Below are 22,632 nucleotides of genomic sequence, written 5' to 3'. Positions count from 1 at the left end.
TTATTATGTCGAAAAATAGACTTCTTTGGTCCATCACAACAGATAAAAAGGTGATAAACATATAATTATTCGAGGGCTATTACAGTTTTTGGGAAAAAAATTAGCTTGTTTGTATGTGTAATTATTTTCCTGCTACATTGTGTTCCAAAATAATATGTATATAAACTAAAGAAAATTTTGTCAGTATATTTTTGACTCATTCAAAGGAGTTTGAATAGCAGCCGTATCATTTACACACCTAAAAAAAAAACTTTTAGTCCTTCCTTGATGTGAAATATCCTGTCACTGTTTAGATCCCTGAATGTCTTACAAGTTTGTTTTTACAGTTTGTTTTAATCAGGATCCCCACTGTATATGATGGATCTCATTTGATCACTAGCTTTCTCTTCCATCTTTTTAAATTTTTTCCCCATTGAATTTAATTATCGAAGATCTAGATCATTCATCTTATAGAATATGTCAGGGTCTATATTCTGTGGATTTCTCCCCTATCATATCATACATTTATTTTTGAATAATTGTCATTCACTTTTAATATCTTCAAAACTGAATTAAAATGAAATTAACTGACACACTAGTAAATATTACAAAAAGTGGTTCATATCGTAATTGATAGCCATCTCTGTCCATTGTGGAAATTGAAGTCATTGTTTAAATGTAGTTGTAACTGTACATATTGTTTGAATTTTGCGAAGTTTTAAATTGATCTGCAGAAGTTTCTGTGTTACTTAACGTAACTCTTCACCATAGGAGCCAGCATCTGCATTAGCAACAGAAGATACATCCATAGAAGGTTCATCATTAGCTGAAAGTCTGAGAGCTGCAGCGGAGGCTGCTGTTTCACAAACTGGATTTAGTTATGATGAAAATACTGGACTGTATTTTGACCACAGCACTGGTTTCTATTACGATTCTGTAAGTATCTCAGACCTTTTAATGCCGTATGACTGTGCACTTAGCTTCCTGATTCCAAGTATTACACCCTAAGCTAGAGTAAGAAAAGCAAAAAGCTGCATTTAAAAATTCTGTTTGATTTAAAACTTGATAGGAGGATTATAAAATAATTTATGATGCTACATTTCTAGGTTTTTAATTAAATAGGTTAAATTAGCTTTTTAAATTATTATTTAACTTTATTTATTATTATTATTATTATTTAGTTTACTATGGTACACATGCATTCACCAGAGAGAGGCAGAGAGAGAGAGAGAGAGTGAGAAGGAAATTGAGAAAGCAAGCCACTGGGTTGGAATGCAAACCATGGTCGGCCATGTGAGAGTTTAGTGCCTTAACCACCATGCCCCCTGCTGGCCCCAAAAAAGTTAAATTGTTCATTGTGGTTATTACAAATTAATGTTTTAGAGAGATCTAATAACCTTTTATATATAAAGTAACATATTAAAATGTGAAAGCTTTTATTATTAAGATAACTACATTGTTATAAAATGTTTAAGAACCTAAACCAGTATATTTGATAGAATTTATAAGGAAATGAGTTTGTTAGTTTGTGTCTTGAGGTGAGATTTTAAAAAAACTGTTTAAAATACTTATCTTTATGAATCCGTTTTAGGTCACCAAGAGAAACTTTTACTTGAATTTTCTGTAATGTGTTTATTACTCAGTGTTTTATATCCTGTGACTTTTAAACATTTCACTTTTTAAAAAAATTCAGTCTTGGGCCAGCCAGTGGTGTGATGGTTAAGGTGCTGGGTCCCACATGACTGACCATGTGATCTGAATCCCAGACCTGGTGGCTTGAAGAACATGCCAAGTGCATGTGTGTGCATACTTAAAATCCCAAGAGGTTAGACTTGGCCAGCAGGTAGCATAGAGATTAAGCTGGCTAGATCCCCATGATTGACTGCGGTTTGAGTGCTGGACCTGGTGGCTTGGAAAACATGCCAGATGTATTTGTGTGCATGCCAAATCTCAAGAGGAAAATGGAGTAGAAGGGATTGTGGTATGGTCATCCCCTCTGAGGGGTGATTTCTCACTTTCTATCTCTTTCTCTTTGGAGAGCATACTTACCTTATAACAAAACTATAAATGAATGAATGAATGAATGTTACAGACATAAAACTACATTATACCAAAAATTTAAGATAAGAACGCTTCCATCCAGTTTCTTAGTTACGGGAATGATGATTAGAATTCTAAATATTTTTTAAGAGATCTGCAGAATCCATGGATTGATGACAATAGATTGTAATAGTATGAACAGTTAGAAAAATGAACTATTCTCTCTCTTTTTTATTTGGCCGTAAGGCCCACACACTCACCTAAGAGAGCAAGAGAGAGGAAAAGTGATTAATCACCTAGCCAGGGGGTTGGCTACACTGCAGTCATTTCTTCTCTGTTCTCCTCTCAGGACCTTAGGCACACATGCACGTGTGTGTGCATGGGTCCATGACTTGAACCTCAGTCGGCTGTGTGGGAGTCGAGTATGTTAACCACTGTGCTACCTGGTGGTGCTAAACTATTCTTTTTTGGGAAGTTTTAGTTGTTCAATCTCAGTACATTATAAAATGTTCCCAGGTCTGGTCTGCATGGATTTATGATATAAATAAGTATAGACTTTTCAGTTAAATCTTGATTATGGCGTACTGGCCAATATCTAATAAATGCAGGTGATTTTTTTATCTTTCTAGTTTTTAATCCATAATTTGCCCAAATTCATTTTTGTCTGGCTGCTTTACTCATGTCTTACGTACGTACTTTACTAAAAAATTAATTAGTAGAGACAGTTGTTTACTGATTCTTTTTCATGTAGAATGTTATGTTGGGGCCAGCAGGTGGTATAGTGGTTAAGGTGCTGGACTCCCACATGGCTGACAAGTGTTTCGAGTCCCAGACCTGGTGGCTTGAAAATCATGCTGGGCACATGTGCATGCATGTCCAAAATCTAGGAGGAGAAAAAAGGAGAAAGGATTGTGGTGTGGCCATCTCCCCTGGGGATGACGTCTCATATTCCCTCCCTCTGTCTCTTTCTGGCATGCACACACACACCCTATGGCAAAAACCTTAAAAAAAAAAAATTGTTGTATTTGTGACCTTAACTTTATTTTCAAGTTTTTCTTCAGTGACCTTAAGTAATGAACATTAAAAGTCAAATCTTTCTATTATGACATTGAGAGGAGAGTTTGGGGGTTTATATTACTTAACCATTATTGTGCAATCATTAAAGATAATGAATCTGGGGTTGCTTTCATGCAGTCAACTTTTTCTGCTGCATGCCTTAGAAAAAGTTTCTTGTTTTCACTTTTTATTCATGTATTAAGTTAAATCATATGAAATTACTGTTCCTTACAAATCAAAAAATAGCCAAATATTGGTTATTTCATCTGGTTCAATTTAATATTTAGATTTATTCATTTTTTTCACACTAGGAAAATTAGAGCAGATAGTGAATGTTATTTTGGAAAATTATAAGCATTTTTTATTGTTTATCTTTAATTCATTGTCATCTGAAAATACTATTGTTAAAAGAAACAAGCATTTACTATATAAAAATGAATCTGGCATCTCTTTTGTTTATTTTTCTACTTTATTTCATCTTGCATGAATAGATCTCTTGTTTTTTTAACTTTGAAAGGAAAATCAACTGTATTATGATCCTTCTACTGGAATTTATTACTACTGTGACGTGGAAAGTGGTCGATATCAATTTCATTCTCGAGTCGATTTGCAGCCTTATCAGACTTCTTGCTCAAAACAAGGTAAAGATAAAAAATTGAAGAAGAAAAGAAAGGATCCAGATTCATCTACAGCAAATGAGGAAAAGGTAATGTCTTCATAATGTTTTAAAATTACATAATGGTGACAACATAATTAAACCAAAAATTTTTATGAAACAAAATTATTTAGTAACTTAGTATTTCATATATCTCCATTAAGATAACAAGGTTTCAGAATTCAACAACCAAAGAGTTCAGATGGAACATACATTATTTTTTCCCACAGATTCTTAGTTACTAAAAATAGAAACCATTTCTTAAAGTTGGAGGACATACGGGTATTTACCCAAAGGACAGGAAAACACTCAGTTGGAAAAACACCTGTGCATCCATGTTTATTGCATTATTCACAATAGCTAAGACATAGAATCAACTTAAATGTCCAACAACTGATGACTGGGTCAGAAAAATGTGGGGCATGGGAACCAGCAGTTAGCGTAATGGCTATGTCACTGGACTCCCATGTAGTTGACCACGGTTCACGTCCCGGACCCAGTGGCTTATAACTCACGCCAGGCACGTGTGCGTGCGTGCCTAAGATCCCAAGAGGAGAATGGAGGAGAAAGGATTGCGGCGTGACCATCCCCCCTGGGGAGTGATTTCTCGCTTTCTGTCTCTCTGTCTCTTTCTCTCTCTCTGGCGAGCGCACGCGCCCTATAGCGAAAACCTCTCCAAAAAAAAAAAAGTGGGACATAACCAATATGGAATACTACTTAGCCATGAAGAACAGTGACGCTTGAGCATTCAGTACAAGTGGACAAATATGGAAGAGTTAATGCTAAGTGAAATAAGTGAGACTGTGAAAGACAAACATGATATATCCCCAGTCAACATATATCAGTCATCTCTATTCTGTGGCAAAATTTGAAAGGTTCAAAGACATACAGTAGAGGACCAGCAGGCTATAGTGCTGGATCCCACATGGCTGACTGTGGTGCCGTTCAAGTCCCAGACCTTGTAGCTTAAATATAACACTGGGTGTGTGTTTGTGCATATATGTCCAAGATCCTGAGAGGAGAATGGAGAAGGGATTGTGGCATGGCCATCTGCCTAGAGGGTGTTTTCTCACTTTCTCTCTTTGGCAAGTGCTAAAAACACACACACACACACACAAACCCACAAAGACATAACGGTAGAGACTACATAGGAAGGGCGGATAGTGAGGAGCAGGATAGGAAGGACTAAAGAAAAGAAGGGTTAACAGACACAAGAATTAAGGTTCTTTGTTGAAAATTATGTTTATGGTAATATCCTTGATTCGATTATCACACTGCATGCATACTTTGAAAAAGCACATTGCATGCCATGAAAATATATAAAAATTTACAGAAGAGATTACAAAATAATTTTTTTTTTAATTTAAAAGAGGTAAGATTAAGGGTAGATAAAATACCTGTATTTGTGATATAATTTGGAAGAAGAACAGTCTTTCAATTAATAAAGTAATGCCAACACACAGTTCACAGTAAAAGAAAAACATAATTTTAATGTAAACATAGATACAGGTTCAGCTTTCTTAGTCATGTTGAGCAATTTCTTGCCTATTAGCAAACATTTAAAAAAATTATTGCAGGGAGACCAGCAGTTAGTGTAATGGCTGTCGCTGAACTCCCATGTAGTTGACCGCGGTTTGAGTCCCAGACCCGGTGACTTAAACTCACGCCAGGTGTGTGTGCGTGCGTGCCCAAGATCCCAAGAGGAGAAGGGATTGTGGTGTGGCCATCCCCCCTGGGGGGTGATTTCTCGCTTTCAGTCTTGCTCTGTCTTTCCAGTGAGCACACACGCCCTATAGCAAAAAAAACCTCCCCCCCCCAAAAAAAAAATTATTGCAGGCAAATACGGAGTATGGTACATATTAGGTTTGTAAATTGGTATCTTTTTGGAAAATAGGCCAACTGTGTATATCAGTAGCTGTAATAGTGTTCATATTCTCTATTTGGAAAAAATCTCATTTCTAGAATTTATTATTTTTAGCTTTTGCTATTGTTTTTTTTTGTTTTTGTTTTTGTTTTGTTTTTTTTTTGAGAGATTTTCACTGTAGGGCGCGTGCGCTCGCCAGACAGACAGAGAGAGACATAGAGACAGAAAGCGAGAAATCACCCCCCAGGGGGGATGGTCACGCCACAATCCCTTCTCCTCCATTCTCCTCTCGGGATCTTGGGCATGCACGCACATGCGCCCGGCGTGAGTTTTAAGCCACCGGGTCCGGGACACGAACCACGGTCGACTACGTGGGAGTCCAGCGACATAGCCATTACGCTAACTGCTGGTTCCCAGCTTTTGCTATTGTTGTGTGTGTACTCTCCAGAAAGAGATGGGGGAATGGGGGGAGTGGTCATGGAGTGAGAAGTCACCTCCCAGGACAGATTGCCATGCTGCAATCCTTTCTCCTTCATCTGAAATCATGCCCCCCCATGCCCCCCACCACCCCGCTGCGTGCCCCCACCGGGGGATGGATAGCCTCGCAGCAATCCCTTCTCCTCTGTCTCCTTTAGGGATTTTGGACATGTGTGCACATGTGCCTGGCATAATTTTCAAGCCACTGGATCTGGGACTCAAATCTAGCAGCAGCCATATGGAATCCAAAGCCTTAAATTCCATGCTACCTGCTGGCCCTCCATTATTTATTTTTTTAAAATTCCAAATGAAAGAAAAATTTCTTTGTGTAGTTTGACAGCACTATTTATAAGACCTGAAAAAAAATTAGAGTTTTAAATGGCACACACAATAGTGCTCAAGAAAATAATGGTACATTTGATTGAAAAAGTATTATATAGGCCTTTATGGTGCTTATAAAAGATGAGGGGACTGGGGTCAGCAGGTGGCGTGGTGGTTAAGGTACTTTATTCTCAGATGGCCAAACATGGTTCCATCTCGGACCCAGAGCCTTGAAAATGATGCCAGGCACGTGTGTATCCATGCCCCAAATCCTGAGAGCAGAATACAGAAAAAGGGATTGCAACATGGTCACGATTTCTGACTTTCCCTTTCTCTGTCTCTCTCTCTCTGTCCAGCGAGCACATGTATCCTATGACAAAACTTAAAAAAAAAAAAAAGATGAGGGGACTTTTTCTAATTTTTAAAAAAGTTTCTTTCTTTTATGAGTAAGAAATAGAGACAGCACTCCCAACAGGGTGTTGACCCCAAAGACCACCCCACCCTTCAGCTAGCGCCAGATCATAGACAAATCTGTGTCTAGTATACTCAGGGAAGACTTCAGACTTGAACCGAGCATCTTCCCATTTGGGATTGCCTCATAGGGCGTCATTTTTACCATTGTGTTACCATCTGGCCTTAGAAGGAGGGCTATTTTAAAAGTGCTTATCATGCAGTATTTAAAGAAACAATATTTTAAGAATTATCGGTGTTCTTATTTCTACTCCCTGAACAGATATTTTAAAAAGAGATTTTTTTCTATGGGATGCATGTAATCACTAGAGAGGCAGAGACAGAAAGTGAGAAATCACCGCCCAGGGGAGATGGCCATGGCCATCTCGTCTCCTTTGCTCTCCTTTTGGGATCTTGGGCATCTGTACACACGTGTGCCCAGTATGAGTTTTAAGTCGCCGGGTCTGGGACTCAGGCTAAGGTGGACTATGTGGGAGTCCAGCGACATAACCATTATACCATCTGCCGGCGCCCAGATTTGTTTTTATTTCTCTCTCTTTCTCTCTCTCTCTCTCTTTTTTCTTTTTAATGACAATACTTAGGAATTGAGAATGTATGGCAAAATACTAAAAGTTATTTTTCTATATACTAGTTGAAATGTTTGAAAGACAAGGTTGTGAAAACACCTTTCCCTGATGATGAGAAAAGAGTGTACAGGGGTCCTCAAATGGCCTTTCCTGACAAATTGGAGGAAGGAGGTGGAAAGTAGTCTGATATTTTGGTCTAGCATAGGTCCCGTAACTACTCATATTTACTCCTTTAAAAATATATGATTCTAGGATAGGAATTTAGGAAAAATTCTGATGGAGTTTTCAGAATTCTGAAAGGTAGTAATAGAACCGTGAGATCCCAGTTAAAGCATCATGATTTTCTTTATTTTTTTAAACTACTCTTGAGCTTAAAATGCCTTGTGTTTTGGAGGTGGAGGTAATATGGAAGAAAGGTGATAGGATAAAAAGATTAGATTAAATAATTTTAAAATATACATAAATATGTGTGTGTGTATCTAATATATCCCACTTGTAAGCCCCATTTCTTTTAATAACTATATTCGACATTCTCTACTGGCAAATAGCTTATAAAAAGTAGCATCTCTGGCATTTCACTTATTTTTCCTTTGTCTATATAGTCTCGTAAGTTATAATAATAATGCAAGATAGAAACTGCTTTTTATTGAGGTATATGTTTCCTCATATTTTTCCAGCTTCTTGCCCTTGTGCTTGTCCTTGATAAGTTTGTATTGCTGGAAGTATACCCAGTTTATCATAGTGTGATTATTTAGCCAGTTTCCAAACTGCAATTTATGCTGCTATTAAAATTACATGTATAAGATGCTCTCATGTTTTATAAAATAACAGATTAATTCAGTTTATCATGTTCTAAGGTGGAAAGAAAATTAAGAATATGTTACAGACCAAAGGAAAGAGGGAAATAACTGCTTCTAAAGTTAAAAAGAATACATTTATCTCTTGTACAACATTATATTAATTAGGAAAGACCCGGAGACTTGAAACTTGCGCTGTGTGCGTATATGCCTGAAACCCGGAGAGCAGAATGGAGGAGAAGGGATTGTGGTGTGGCCATCCCTTCTGGGGGATGATTTCTTGCCTTCTCTCTCTCTGTCTTTCCAGTGAGCGCACACGCCCTATAGCAAAAAATCTAAGAAAAAAAAAGTACATTTTGCGTTCTTATCACAAAAAAATAAGTATATAAGGTAATGCACATGTTAATTAGGTGAATTTAACCATTCCATATGTGTATATATTTGAAAATATCACACTGTATACAATAAAAATACAAGATTTTTATTTATTAATTTAAAAGAATAATAGATTTGTTCATTTGCCATAAGTCACACTAGCTGTACATGTACAACAAATTAATAATAAAAGGTTTGTGCTAGGTAAGTTGAAATTTTGAAACAAAACCAATAGAACTAACTTGTCTATACTTTACACTTTTGTGTATTATCAAGCCAGCTTTAAAATACTAAATTTTACCAAATCCACAATTTTGCTACATTGGGTACATTTGGATCTTTACATTGATGATTTACGTAAAGCCAGTTTGTTTTTTTATGTATATTGACTTGATAACTAGTTAAAAATTCAAAAATTTAGAGTAGATGTATTCTGTGGGTTTCCACTGTTTGATAAGGTAGCTGCTAGCCCCTAGTGGCTCTCAAGCATTTGAAGGGTAGCTAATCTAAACTGAGATATGCTGTTAAGTGTAAAATACAGCCTGGACTTTGAAGAATTACTTCAAAAAATGAATATAAGTGGTCTCAATCACTTTACTTTTTGAAATGTGGCTACTAGAAAATTTACAAGTACAAAATGTAGCTTACATTATATTATCAGCCTGCATTGGTCTAGATGTATCACATGTCCAGGCAGTATGTATTGAGGTCCTGAAGTAGGAATGTTAGGACATTAAGAATAGCTATGAGGGGTGGGAGAGAAGTCAGCAGATGGCATAATGGTTATGTTGCTGGACTCCCATGTAGTTGACTATGGTTCAAATCCTGGATCCAGTTGCTTGAAATTTACACTGGGCACATGTGCATGTGTGCCCAAAATCCCAAGAGGAAAGTGGAAGAGAAGGGATTGTGGCGTGGCCATCCCCTCTGGGGGGTGATCTCTCGCTTTCTGTCTCTATGTCTCTCTCTGTCTTTCTGGCAAGTGCACGTGCCCTACAGTTAAAATCTCTTTAAAAAAAAAAATGAATAGCTATAGGGAGAGAGCTGGGATAAATTTTAACTGTAATCTATAGCATTAGGTAATTGATTCCATGTGAGTGGTTAAGGAGTATCAAATGTATGATTTTTTAATTTGGAAGATAAGAGGATGGTAGTGTCATTAAGCAAGAAAAGGAAATGAGCAGAAGAGAGGGCAAAGATTTTAACTATTGTTTCACTGTATATGTCTTCACTAATTCATTGAAATGATGTAGTGTTATGATGTTTAAGGTTATTCTCTGTTCTTACTTACCTATCCATCCCTTTCTAGGATTTCAATTCTGAAGATCAAAAAGCCTCCAATGTTGAACATACAAGCTGCAATGAGGGAGAAAATTTTGCAAATGTGAAAAAGAAGGCCAAAATAGACACTCGTTACAAAAATAGCCCCCCAAAATCTGTTCCAGTTAGTGGAAAAACTGTAGACTCTCCTCTTCATGAAAACATCTCTAGTTCAACTTCACTTAAAGAGGAGAAAATCATTGAGACTGATAGTGAGCCAGAGGAAGGGGAAATTACAGACTCTCAGACCGAGGACAGTTATGAGGAAGCTATTACCAGTGAAGACAGTGTCACTGGAGAAGATACTGAGGATGATGGTGAGTAAATGATTCATTTTAAATAAATAACCCAATCTGTAAAAGAGCAAAACAGTTAACAATGTAAGTGACTCATGTACTGTATCTTCCAAAGTGTAAACTGATTATTTTAATGACATTAAAAAAAATTATGTGGACTGGGGACCAGCAGGTGGTATAGTGGTTAAGGTGCTGAACTCCCATATGGTCATCTACAGTTCGAGTCCTGAACCTGGAGGCTTGAGATCACACTGGGCACATGTATGTCTGCCCAAAATCTGAGGAGGGTAAAGGAGAAGGTATTGTAGCATGATCATCCCCACAGGGGGTGACTTCTCATTTTCTCTCTCACTATTTCTCTCCGGTGAGAGAAAACACATCCTATGGCAAAAACCTTACCAAATATGTGTGTGTGTGTGTGTGTGTGTGTGTGTGTGTATACACACACACACACACACACACACACACACACAGCACAGGCTGGGCCAGCAGTTGGCTTGGTAGTTAAAGCATTGGATCACAGGTGACCAATTCTGTGGTTCAAGTCCTAGGCCCGGTGGCCTGAAAAACACACCACCTGCTTGTGTGTGCATGCCCCAAATCCTGAGAGGATAGTGGAGGAGAAGAGACTGCAGCGTGGCCATTCCCCCCTGAGGGGGAGGTGATTTCTCACTGTCTCTTACTCCGTCTCCCTTCAGTGAGAGCAGGTGCCCTATGGCAATAAAAGATCAAAAAAAGACAAATTTACATGGGCTTCTGCTTGGTTATTTTTAGAGAGTGATGTGAGTAAATAACTAATACTTGAACCTAAAGAAAGTTCATTGTATTGAGTGACCTAATGAATAGAACACAAGGTCAAGCTTCCTCCATTGTAAGCCTAGTATCTGGGGTCTTAAAAAGGTTTATGAAAAATGTATATTATGAAGAAACTGTGTGAGTTTCAAGGCTTTTTTGCACTAAGTAAACATACTTCAACTTAATTTTTCCATTAACTTTTTGAGGTCCCCTTGTTTATGTTTAGGCTATTTTATTGTGTTACATATATGTACTCTACTTTCATAATTGAGGGAGAGAAAGCAATTGCCTTTAAAAAAAGTGTGGTTTACTAATTCAGTTACGTAGGCATGGTAAAGCTAATACTTTTTTATTTAATATAAAGATACACTTTAAAACACAGAATTTCATGTTGTATGTGAGCTACTTTGTGTTTTTTTGTTCTCAGTGGAATTTCTTTTAAAAAGTAGACTAAATTTTTCTAACCTAAGATAATATACAAATATTTGATGTGTTTTCAAATTCGAAGATCTCAAAAAAGAGGCAGTTGTTTATTTTATAACTGTTAATGATATCGTATATGCCATATACTTTTGTGTTGATCACTTTGAATCAGTAATAGTGTTACTCATTGTGCTTTGTGTATAGCAGAATTTAAGAAGAAGTTTCATCAGAATTCAGATTTTTTTTTTGGGGGGGGGGAGGTTTTTGCTACAGGGCACGTGCGCTCACCAAAAAGACAGAGACAGACAGAAAGCGAGAAATCAACACCCCTCCCCCGGGGGGGGGGGTTGGCCACGCTGCAATCCCTTCTCCTCCATTCTCCTCTTGGGATCTTGGGCACGCACGCATATGCACCCGGCATGAGTTTAAGTCACTGGGTCTGGGACTCGAACCATGGTCGACTACATGAGAGTCTAGTGACATAGCCATTACACTAAATGCTGGTCCCCAGAATTCAGATTTTTGAAAGAGCAATATGTTTTAGTTTATGGATGCTTCCTAGTTACCCCTGAAGATTTTTAGTCAGTATGTTTTAATTTTATATACGTCCCCTAGTTTTCCCTATAAAAATAATTTTTCATAGCATTTGAATTAATTTCTACCCGTTTCTTTCCTTGGCAGATGAAGAAAAAATTTGGCCCCCGTGTATTAGAGTAATTGTTATTAGATCACCAGTGTTGCAGACAGGATCACTTTTTATCATTACAGCAGTAAACCCTGCTACAATTGGAAGGTAAAATTGTTAATATTATATCATTCTTTGAGTTATTTCAGAAAGGCTTTACTGAGCATGCACTGTATATTAAATTGTTCTGTGTGCTGTGGATACAAGGGAATAAGGCAAGATCTCTACCCATAGAAAGCAGTCTGGGGAAGAAAAAAAGATGTAACAAATAATTACTGTGTGAAAGCACAGGGAATCTAAAGTAACAGTCAGGAAACTGGATATAACCACAGATTTACTCTGTTAGAGTTGAATTTTAACATTATCTGTTTTAAAAATTCTGTGTCACCCCGTAATTGCTGCATACACACACACACACACACACACACACACACACACATATTTCAAAAATTGTTAAAGATACTTTACTTAATAACTCCACAGAGAAAAAGACATGGAGCATACTCTTCGAATTCCTGAAGTTGGTGTCAGTAAGGTAAGCTCTTCAGATTTCTCAAATATAGTCCTCTAGATGTAATTTTTAAAATAATCATTACAATAGAAAGCTTAGGTTTTTTTTCTCCCCACTGAATAGAAAGATTAAGATTGATTGTTGTGATAGTAATGAAAACAATGCAGATTTGTTTATTCCAATTGCTTGAGAAAATAAAGATTCTTTATCACAATTCGAATAAATTCAGTTATGTTTACTTTTTAGAGCAGGAGTAGAACATGTGATTAATCTGAATACTAAATATTTAACAAATATTTATCAAGTGAAATAAATGTGTTACATTTTATGTAGCTCAAAAATGAATTAGACCTGTATTCACGCTTTTAGTAGGTGGTTATTTTGAGCCCAGAGTATTTTATAGCTCCAGAATAATCTATCTTCCACCACTGAGGTTCTTGTTTACAACTTTTTCCAGTTGAACCTTTAATGGTTTCAGGAAAAAGAACAGTTGTTTCAAAACATGCAGGATAGATCTGCGAACTTAAGTCATAAGTAGAAAAAAATCCCAAAAAGTTATTAGCTACTGAGGCTCTTTATACTTCCTATCTCTCCTTTTCTTTTTCTTCCTCCTTTCTACTTATGGTTATCTCTTTACTTTTTGACTTCTTTTTTTTTTGATCTTTTATAATTGATTGATTTCTTCTAAGTTTCATGCAGAAATTTATTTTAGCTACTGAGGCTCTTTATACTTCCTATCTCTCCTTTTCTTTTTCTTCCTCCTTTCTACTTATGGTTATCTCTTTACTTTTTGACTTCTTTTTTTTTTTGATCTTTTATTTTATAATTGCTTGATTTCTTCTAAGTTTCATGCAGAAATTTATTTTGACCATGACTTACAAAGTTATGTCCTCGTGGATCAAGGCAGTCAAAATGGCACTATTGTTAATGGAAAACAGATTCTTCAGGTGAGTATATATGTGTTATTAATAACTGCACTTCAAAAAAAATTTTTTTTTAGAGATTTTTGCTATAGGGCACCTATACTTGCCAGAGAGGCAGAGAGACAGAGAGTAGGAAATTAACACCCCCGGGGGATAGCCATGCTGCAATTCCTTCTCCGTTCTTGGAATTTTGGACATGCACACACAGACACATACCTGGTATGGATTTTACACCTCTGTGTCTAAAACTTGAACCATGGTCAACTCCATAGCAGTCCAGCAATGTAACCATTACACAATCTGCTGATCCTGCATATTATTTTTAAAACTCAATTGAAATTTCTTTTCCTGGAGGGCATAGTCATTATTGATACCATTTAGTCCAGATCAGGTTACCTATATTTCCTGTAAAGGAATTCCCAGAAAGGACTGAAAAGAATATATAACCAGTGGATACTTAGCTATTGGGTTTTGACTTCCAATTATATAGCCTTTAAATTTAGATATGAATGCATTGTACAGCTAGTTTAGAGTAAATGGTGTTGTTAGCAATTTTAGGAGTCCTCCTTTTTCTTTTGCCTTAATGGAAATATTGTTAAACTAGAAACTTACTATTTTTTTAAAAAGAATTATTTAATTTTACCTATTAATATGTTTTAATTTGACCAGAAGGAGGCAGGGGCAGAGAAGCACAGAAAGTGAGAAAGCGAGCCACTATGTCAGGGACTTGAACCACTGTCAGCCATGTGGGAGTCCAGCACCTTAACCACTATGCTACTATGCCACCTGTCAGCCCCAACTAGAAACTTCTTGTTTTTTGGAGAGGTTTTCGCTATAGGGAGCATGCACTCGCCAGAAAGACGGAGTAAAGCAAGAAATCACCCCCCAGGGAGGTTGACCATCCTGCAATCCCTTCTCCTCCATTCTCCTCTTGGGATCTTGGGCACGCACGCACATGCGCCTGGCGCAAGTTTAAGCCACTGGGTCCAGGACTTGAACCACTGTTGACTACATGGGAGTTCAGTGACATAGCCATTATGCTAACTGCTGGTCCCCCAACTAGAAACTTCTTAAATGCAGGGCTGTCTATCCAATTAACGCACCTATCTTCAGCACATAGCAAAGTGCTTCGCATATAATGGGAAAATACATAAAAGGAGAAGAGGAAAGGAAGGAGAAAAGCCTTATTCTTAGTCTGTAAAAGTAAAAGCAAATAAAAGTGAATTATCAAGAGAAAAGAAAAGGAAAAACAGGAAATGTTTTTCACGTATCCCCTTCATTTATTCTTTTTGACTATGGTTGTTTTGGTAATAGATTATTTGAAGTTGAGCTGGCTATGTGGGTGAGATTAGATGTGAGATACGGAGGATGGTGGGTTTTGATAAGATAAAAATTGTAAGTTGCTCTTTCAGCTGTCTTCTCCATTTGTAGAATATTTTTAATGGGTCATCTATCAAGGTGTGAACCTGCGTGCATATATATACGTCAGTGTGTCTTTCTCACTGAGAACTCTTTCAAATATTTAAAAGATTATAATCAGACATTAATACTTAAGAGTAGACATAAAATAACCATATATGATTGTTGGGATTTCTGTTTTATAAAATTTTATCTCTCTAGCCAAAAACTAAGTGTGACCCTTACGTACTTGAGCATGGAGACGAAGTCAAAATTGGAGAAACTGTGTTGTCCTTTCACATTCACCCTGGTAGTGATACCTGTGATGGCTGTGAACCAGGGCAGGTTAGAGCTCACCTTCGCCTTGATAAGAAGGATGAAACGTTTGGTATGTGAAATATATTGTTACATGTGGGTATGGGAATGTCGTAATGCACTAAGTGTTCTTAAAACCCATCAGTAACCATCTTCAAATCTGGTTGATCCATAGGGTCATCAGAAAAGCCATGATGTATTTTTCTATGCAAAAATGTGTCATGAGTTTTCTAATGACCCAATAATACCATATTGAAATATATTTATATGAAACTATCAGCCTCTTATCTAATTGTTGTAATAATGAATTAAGATATATTTTTATTTCAGTAAATATTATCAAATGAGACTACGAAATTATATATACTTTGAATTTGAAATGTAGACTATATATGATTGTGATTTATTTTCCTGTGTAATAGTTTTAACTTTTAGATTGCTTCTGACCAGGAAAGAGACTAATAAGCTCTGTTTGGTTTGTATGTTTGTTTGTTTTTGGTTTTTAAAGAGGTTTTTGCCTTAGGGCACATGCGCTTGCCAGGGAGAGAGAGAGAGAGAGAGAAACAAAGACAGTGAGAGGGAAAGTGAGAAATCACCCCTCTGGGGGGTATGGCCATGCCACAATCCCTTCTCCATTCTCCTCTTGGGATCTTGAGCATGCACACACATGCATGCACCTGGAATGATTTTCAAGCCCCAGGTTTAGGACTTGAACCACGATTGATCATGTGGGAGTCCAGTGACATAACCGCTATGCTATCTGCTGGCCCCTGTTTTTTTATAATTAATTTAGTATAGGAGACTTTTGAGGAAGACTGTAGTGGTTTTTCACATGCATGCACCTGGTATGATTTTCAAGCCCCAGGTTTAGGACTTGAACCACGATTGATCATGTGGGAGTCCAATGACATAACCGCTATGCTATCTGCTGGCCCCTGTTTTTTTAGAATTATTAATTTAGTGTAGGAGACTTTTGAGGTAGACTGTAGTGGTTTTCTGATACTGATTTGAAAATGAGTATGTCACATTACACAATAACATAAAATTTGGGTTCTATGAATTTGTCCCCCCTTGTAAGAGAGAGAGAAGGAAGTGGAGAGAGACAGAGAGAGTTATTGATTGCAAGGTTTCACCACATCATGATCCTCCTGTCCCAGCCTCTCATTAGCTAGGGTTACAGGAAGGCACAACTGTGCCCAGCATGTTTGTGTTGTTCCAGGAATTGAACTTGTGCCTCCCGTGTGTTTTCCAAGTGGTAGTTCTATCTATGATTGGGCCTGATTCTGTCGTTTTGATTTTTATTCTGTACCTGTGTTCCTTTGGAAAATTAACTTACTATTTTACATTTGAGATTCTGTTGCAATAATCCTACTGAAAAATTGAGGTGCTCATTGTTCACTTTGGTATCTATATGGTAATCCTATAACCTTTGTTTTTTGGTTTATTTTCAAAATAGATTTAGTTACTAATACACTGAAGGGACATCATTATAATCCAAGATCCTTTTACATGAATGTTTATTTAGATTTTTTTTGTTCTTTGGAGAGATTTTTGCCTTAGGGCACGTGTGCTTGCCAGAGAGACAGAAATCACCCCCTAGAGGTATGGCCACATTGCAGTCCATTCTCCTTTTGGGATTTTGGGCATGCACACACATGCACCTGACATGATTTTTAAGCTACCAGATCTGGGGCTCAAACCACGGTTGACTACGTGGGAGTCCAACAGTGCAACCACTATGCCATCTGCTATTCCCTGTTTATTTAGATTTTTAACTAAGTAACTTAGTAATTTTCTACAAAATCTGTGAGAATTAAAAAATTTTAAAAACTCACTTTTTTTCTTTTAGTTGGTCCAACACTAAGTAAGGAGGAAAAAGAGTTGGAAAGAAGGAAAGAATTAAAGAAAATACGAGTGAAATACGGTTTACAGGTAACTGTATTAAATATTTTATGTATTAAGCTACATATCTTGTTTTGAATAAAAATACCACTAGATATATGATGTACATTTTATTTATAAAAGCTACTTAGTATGATTTTGAGATTTATGTAATTTCTACTAATTGTTTACTGTCTTGGTATTTATAACCTAACAACTATTGAGATTAGAGTAGGAAAAACAACAGTAACCAACATTCAAATAGTCATTTCTAGTTTTCAAAAACTTTGCATTAAAAAGCCATTGAGGGCCAGCCTGTGGCACGGTTGCTAAGGTGACTGGATCCCCCATGGCCAGCTGTGCAGTTTGATTCCTGGATCCAGTAACTTGAGAAGCATGCTGAGCATATGTGTGTGTTCCCAAAGTCCCAAAAGGAGATTGAAGGAGAAGGGATTGCATGTGACCATCCCTCATGGAAGATGATTTTTCACTTTCTTGCTTGCTCTCTTCAGTGAGCACATGTGCCCTCTAGCAAAACTTTTTTTTAAAAATATGCCATTGAAGAACATATTTAGAGGACTAATACTACCTGATTTCGAGCCTTTTCACAAACTATAGGGATTAATTTAGTGTCATAGTGGCATAAAGATAGATAGATGGATGGAACAAAGTAATGAGTTCAGAGATAGACCACATAAATATGTGGACAAAATGTGAGTCAGTTTGATGAACAAAGATAGTCTTTTTTTTTTTGAGAGAGAGATTTTTGCTATAGGGCGCGTACGCTCGCCAGACAGACAGAGACAGAGAGACAGAAAGCGAGAAATCACCCCCCCCAGGGGGGGTGGCCACACCCATTCTCCTCCATTCTCCTCTTGGAATCTTGGGCACGTGCACACACACGCCCAGCGTGAGTTTAAGCCACTGGGTCCAGGACTCAAATTGCAGTCGACTACGTGGGAGTCCAGCAACATAGCCATTACGCTAACTGCTGGTCCCCAAAGATAGTCTTTTTAACTAATGGTACCAAAATAATTGGATGCCATGTGCAAAAAAAGAAAAAAAAAGAATATTGATTCATGCCTTATGTCATATCATATTCAAAAAAGAGCTAAAAATAGATATAGATAATAAATGTAAAACCTAAAACTGTAAAGCTTCTAGAAACTTTTGGGGAAAAAAAAAGTTAGGCAGAGAGTTCCAAGAACAGAAACGCAACCTGTAAGAACAAGTTGGGGGACTGGATAGTGTCACAGCAGTAACACAACCCTGTTTGAAGCTCAGTCACATGGGAAGAGTCCAGGTCTGTGTCTAGAACTCTCCCTGAAAGTTCCAGGCTTCTGTGTGTCTATAATCTGGGGTTGACTGGGGTTGGATCACAGTGTGAAGACTTTTGGGGGAGGTATCTGTCTGTCTGTCTTCTTCTCTTTCTCTGTCTTGCTCCTAGAAAAAAGGAATTTAAAAAACTCTTAAGAAGAAAACAAATTGTTCATCTGTACCTTCAAAATTAAAAACTTCTGCTCTTCCATAGACATTATTAGGAAAATGGAAAGATAAGCCACATACTGGAAAAGTATTTGCAAATCACATATTTGGTATATATGATTTTTAAAAATCACCTTACATTTAGAATACATAAAAAATTCAAAACTCAGTAAGAAGACAACTCACTTTTAAAATGGCAAAAGATTTGGGACCAGCAGTTAGCATAATGGCTATGTCGCTGGACTCCCACATAGTTGACCGTGGTTCACATCACGGACCCGGTGGCTTAAAACTCACGCCGGGCGCGTGTGCGTGCGTGCCCAAGATCCCAAGAGGAGAATGGAGGAGAAGGGATTGCACCATGGCCATCTCCCCTGGAGGGTGATTTCTCGCTTTCTATCTCTCTTTCTCTGTCTGTCTGGTGAGCGCACGCGCCCTATGGCAAAAGCCTCTCAAAAAAAATGGCAAAAGATTTGAATGGATTAATCACCATAGAAGATGTACAGATGGCAAATAAACATAAAAAGATGTTCAATATCCTTAGGGAAGTACAAATCAAAACCACAGTGAGATACCACACATCTACTAGAATGGCTAACATTTTTGAAGTTGGCTATACTAAGTGTTGGAGCCGAGAAACTAGAATTCCCATACTCTGCTAGAGAGTATAGTTAGGTTGAGAAACAGTTTGGTAGTTTTTTTAAAAGATTGATTTATGCCTACCATATGATTCAGTCATTTCACTTCAAGGTAATTTACCCAAGAGAAATGCAAGCATGTGTTCATAAAAAGACTAGTAAGTAAATGTTCATAACTACTTCTTTTCGTACTAGTCAAAAACTGAGAGAAACTGAAATGTCCATCATATATGAACAAACTATGATATATCTCTACGGTATAACACTGTTTAACAGTAAGGCAACAGAAACTATTGCTAGAGGCTACAACTTGGATGAATCTCAAAATAATTATGGCAAGTGAAAGAAGCCAGCCAGAACGAGTGCATACAGTGTGCTTCTCTTGTGAGCAGATAGTCTGTGCATGCTTTCCATCCTACCTGATTCTTGTGAGACCACACACTGACACTCATGAAAATACAGGAAGCAGATTTATTACTTACAGATAGGCAGGAAGCGACAGCAAAGGCCTAGGATTCAATGTGAACCAGTCCCCCAGATCTGAGAAGGCTGCATTCTGAGTAGATGGAGTCTGAACTGTGTGTGCCCCACTTGCATTGCAGATGTGGGGCCCTAGAAAGCAGCCTGCCCTGGGTTATATGTCCTGGGCAGTGGGATTCATTGAACTAAAGTGTTGAAGAATGTCTTGTTTCTAGTTAGGACTAGAACAGAGTCTGGACTGTTTTCAGCCAGACCCTCCTTATTTTAGGATGTTGCATTTCCAGTACACTCTGGTATTTGTGGAGAGCTGCAGGTGGGAAAAGGAAAACTAGGTTGGTCCAAGGCTAATAAGAATTGTCGTGGATTATTCTGGATCATTTGTATAAACTTCTGTAAGAACAGACCTAATATATTGTGACAGAAGGGTCAGTGGTTGCCTGGGTGCAGAGGAGGAGAAAGGAAGAGGCTCAGGAAGGTCTGAAGGTTAGATTACAAAGAGGGACAAGGATTATTTAGTGGGAGATAGATATGTTCATTATGTTGCTTATAGTGATTGTTTTATAAGTGTATAAATCTCAAAAGTATCTCATTATATACTTTCATTATGTGTAATTTATTGTATGTTAATTATACCTCAATAAAGCTGTTTTACTAAAAGTTACCATTTGGGACCAGCAGATGGCATAATGGTTATGTTGCTGGAGTTTCAGCTTGAAACACTAACCAGGCGTGTGTGCGTGCTTGCACAGAATCTCAAGAGGAGAATCGAGAAGGGACTGTGGCATCGCCATCCCCCTGGGGGATGTTTTATCGCTTTCTGTCTCTGTCTCTTTGTCTCTCCAGCAAGTACATGTGCCCCATAGCAAAAATAGTCCCCCTCCCCCCAGAAAGTTACTATTTAATCCAATAAGTAGACTAGGGAGGTAATTAGTATTTTTAGTTTACTTTTGAGAAACTAAAGCTCAGGATGCCCAGCTACTAAATAGCAAAGCTAGCTATAGAATTTGTTTTAAAGTGTATTTTGTGCAGTGCAGTTTATACTTCAAGAAGATGGGAAAAGCAGTTGCTACCCAAATAGCATAGCACAGTTGTACTTTTTGTTGTTAACTATTGTTGTAAGGGAGAGAAATCATAATAGAATAACATGTGAAGATAGGCCAATTTGGGAGGAAAATAGAAGACTTACAAGGACAGAATAAAGTTTACTCAATTTTTACACAATTTCTCTATTGTCTTGGAAAAAAACTAACTAGGTAGGTGGTCTGTGTTTTTTGTTCTCTGTTTAACAGCAAAGTTAGGTTAAAAAAAGAAAAAAAAATCAAAAGAAAAACCTCTGTGGTGCATTCCTTGAGTTGCTTTCCAAGTCTCTAGCATCTCTCTGGGTGAACGTCACAACTTTTTATGTAAAATTGGCAAGTAATAACAAAAGGGGAAAGGAAGGCTTTTCAGAAGCTCAAAGCCGGATTGACTCTCTTCTTCGTGCTGTTGCCTTATGGCGCGTGTACCTTTTTGTCGAGCCAGTCATCCTGTAGCAGGCTGAAGATTGTGTGTATCTCCCCTCTGGGGTCGTGTATTCCCTAGCCTGCAGTGTAACACACTCTACTGTATTCCTTAGCCTGCAGTGTAACACACTCTTCTGTATTCCTTAGCATGCAGTGTAACACACTCTACTGTATTCCTTAGCATGCAGTGTAACACACTCTGCTCAGTGATTATTTGTCAGGTGACTGACTAGGTATATAAATGAAGCTATGTTGAAGCAAAAGGCTATTATCACCACCAGGGTAAAAGGTTATTGGCTTTTTTCTCATTTTTAAAAGACTTTTTAGACCATTCCCTTCCAGGAAACTGTATTTATTTTAGGCCCTTTGGAACTATAAGTTTCTGAGAGAAAGAGGAAAATCAGTTTTTTCCAACCCCAGGATTTTTGTGTTTTTCTTTGAATACTGGTACTTTCAAATGACAGTATGAAAACACAGCATTAAGTCAGAATGTTTTCGCCATGTCATCTGCTTACCATTTACATTTATATATTTAGGCTGTAACACAACTTAATATACAATTATTCAAGAGTATAGACTAAAAATAGCATATCTATTCAATTTGTTTATGCCATAGCATGTATATTTATTGTTTATAGAGGCCACTTTGAGCCATATTTGGTAAGGCAAGTGTACAGAGTTATATTTTTATTTACCAGCTCTTTTTTTATCAATGAACATTTCATGTTTATTAAGAATACAGACTACGAAGATGAGAAGACATTGAAGAATCCAAAATACAAAGATAGAGCTGGAAAACGTAGGGAGCAGATTGGAAGTGAAGGGACTTTCCAAAGAGATGACGCTCCTGCATCTGTTCATTCGTAAGTATGGAGTTGTAATTGTTTGCAACATTCTTTGCTCCACAATTGTATTTGTGGGATAGATGAACTTGCAGGGCTATATGTTCTGATAGGTAGCATTTAAACGAACAGTTTAGGATAATATGGAAATGCTATTTACACTTTCTTCTAATGTTAGAATTTCTTTTTTCCCTAATGGCGAATGTGTACATGAGCATACACATTTAACATTCTAGCCACCTAGTTAATTGAGTATCTATTTATGTACTAGGTATCTAGAAGCCTTGGCTAGTGAGCAGTTGGTATAGACTTGTATTTTTTTCTACTTATTTTAACACTCAAATTCTTGTGTTCTTGTTGATCCCGAAATACAGGGGTTCTGTTTTTTTTTCCTTAAAGTTTTTGTCATGGGGCACATGTGCTCATCAGAGAGAGAGAGAGAGAAAGTGAAAAATCACCCTCCAGGAAGGATGGTCATGCCATAATTCTTCTCCAGTCCCCTCTTAGGATTTTGAGCATACATGCTTGATGCGATCC

The 22,632-nt window shown here is 37.5% G+C and overlaps 1 protein-coding gene across 2 annotated transcripts in view; it reads left to right on the top strand.

Annotated features, from left to right (window-relative positions):
• AGGF1 (angiogenic factor with G-patch and FHA domains 1) overlaps positions 1–22,632 on the top strand; it is a 47,780-nt gene that overhangs the window by 5,057 nt on the left and 20,091 nt on the right. For both annotated transcript variants that reach the window (XM_006143534.3, XM_006143533.3), the window contains exons 4-12: positions 751–915; positions 3,593–3,781; positions 9,911–10,238; positions 12,117–12,228; positions 12,604–12,655; positions 13,477–13,578; positions 15,175–15,340; positions 17,117–17,199; positions 21,989–22,116. In XM_006143534.3, coding sequence (XP_006143596.1) covers positions 751–915; positions 3,593–3,781; positions 9,911–10,238; positions 12,117–12,228; positions 12,604–12,655; positions 13,477–13,578; positions 15,175–15,340; positions 17,117–17,199; positions 21,989–22,116 — 1,325 coding nt within the window. The remainder of the gene's footprint in view (positions 1–750; positions 916–3,592; positions 3,782–9,910; positions 10,239–12,116; positions 12,229–12,603; positions 12,656–13,476; positions 13,579–15,174; positions 15,341–17,116; positions 17,200–21,988; positions 22,117–22,632) is intronic.

Source organism: Tupaia chinensis, unplaced genomic scaffold, assembly GCF_000334495.1.
Source record: "Tupaia chinensis unplaced genomic scaffold, TupChi_1.0 Scaffold000099_1, whole genome shotgun sequence".
In the NCBI taxonomy this organism is placed as follows: domain Eukaryota; kingdom Metazoa; phylum Chordata; class Mammalia; order Scandentia; family Tupaiidae; genus Tupaia; species Tupaia belangeri.
This window is presented reverse-complemented; position numbering and strand designations above follow the sequence as displayed.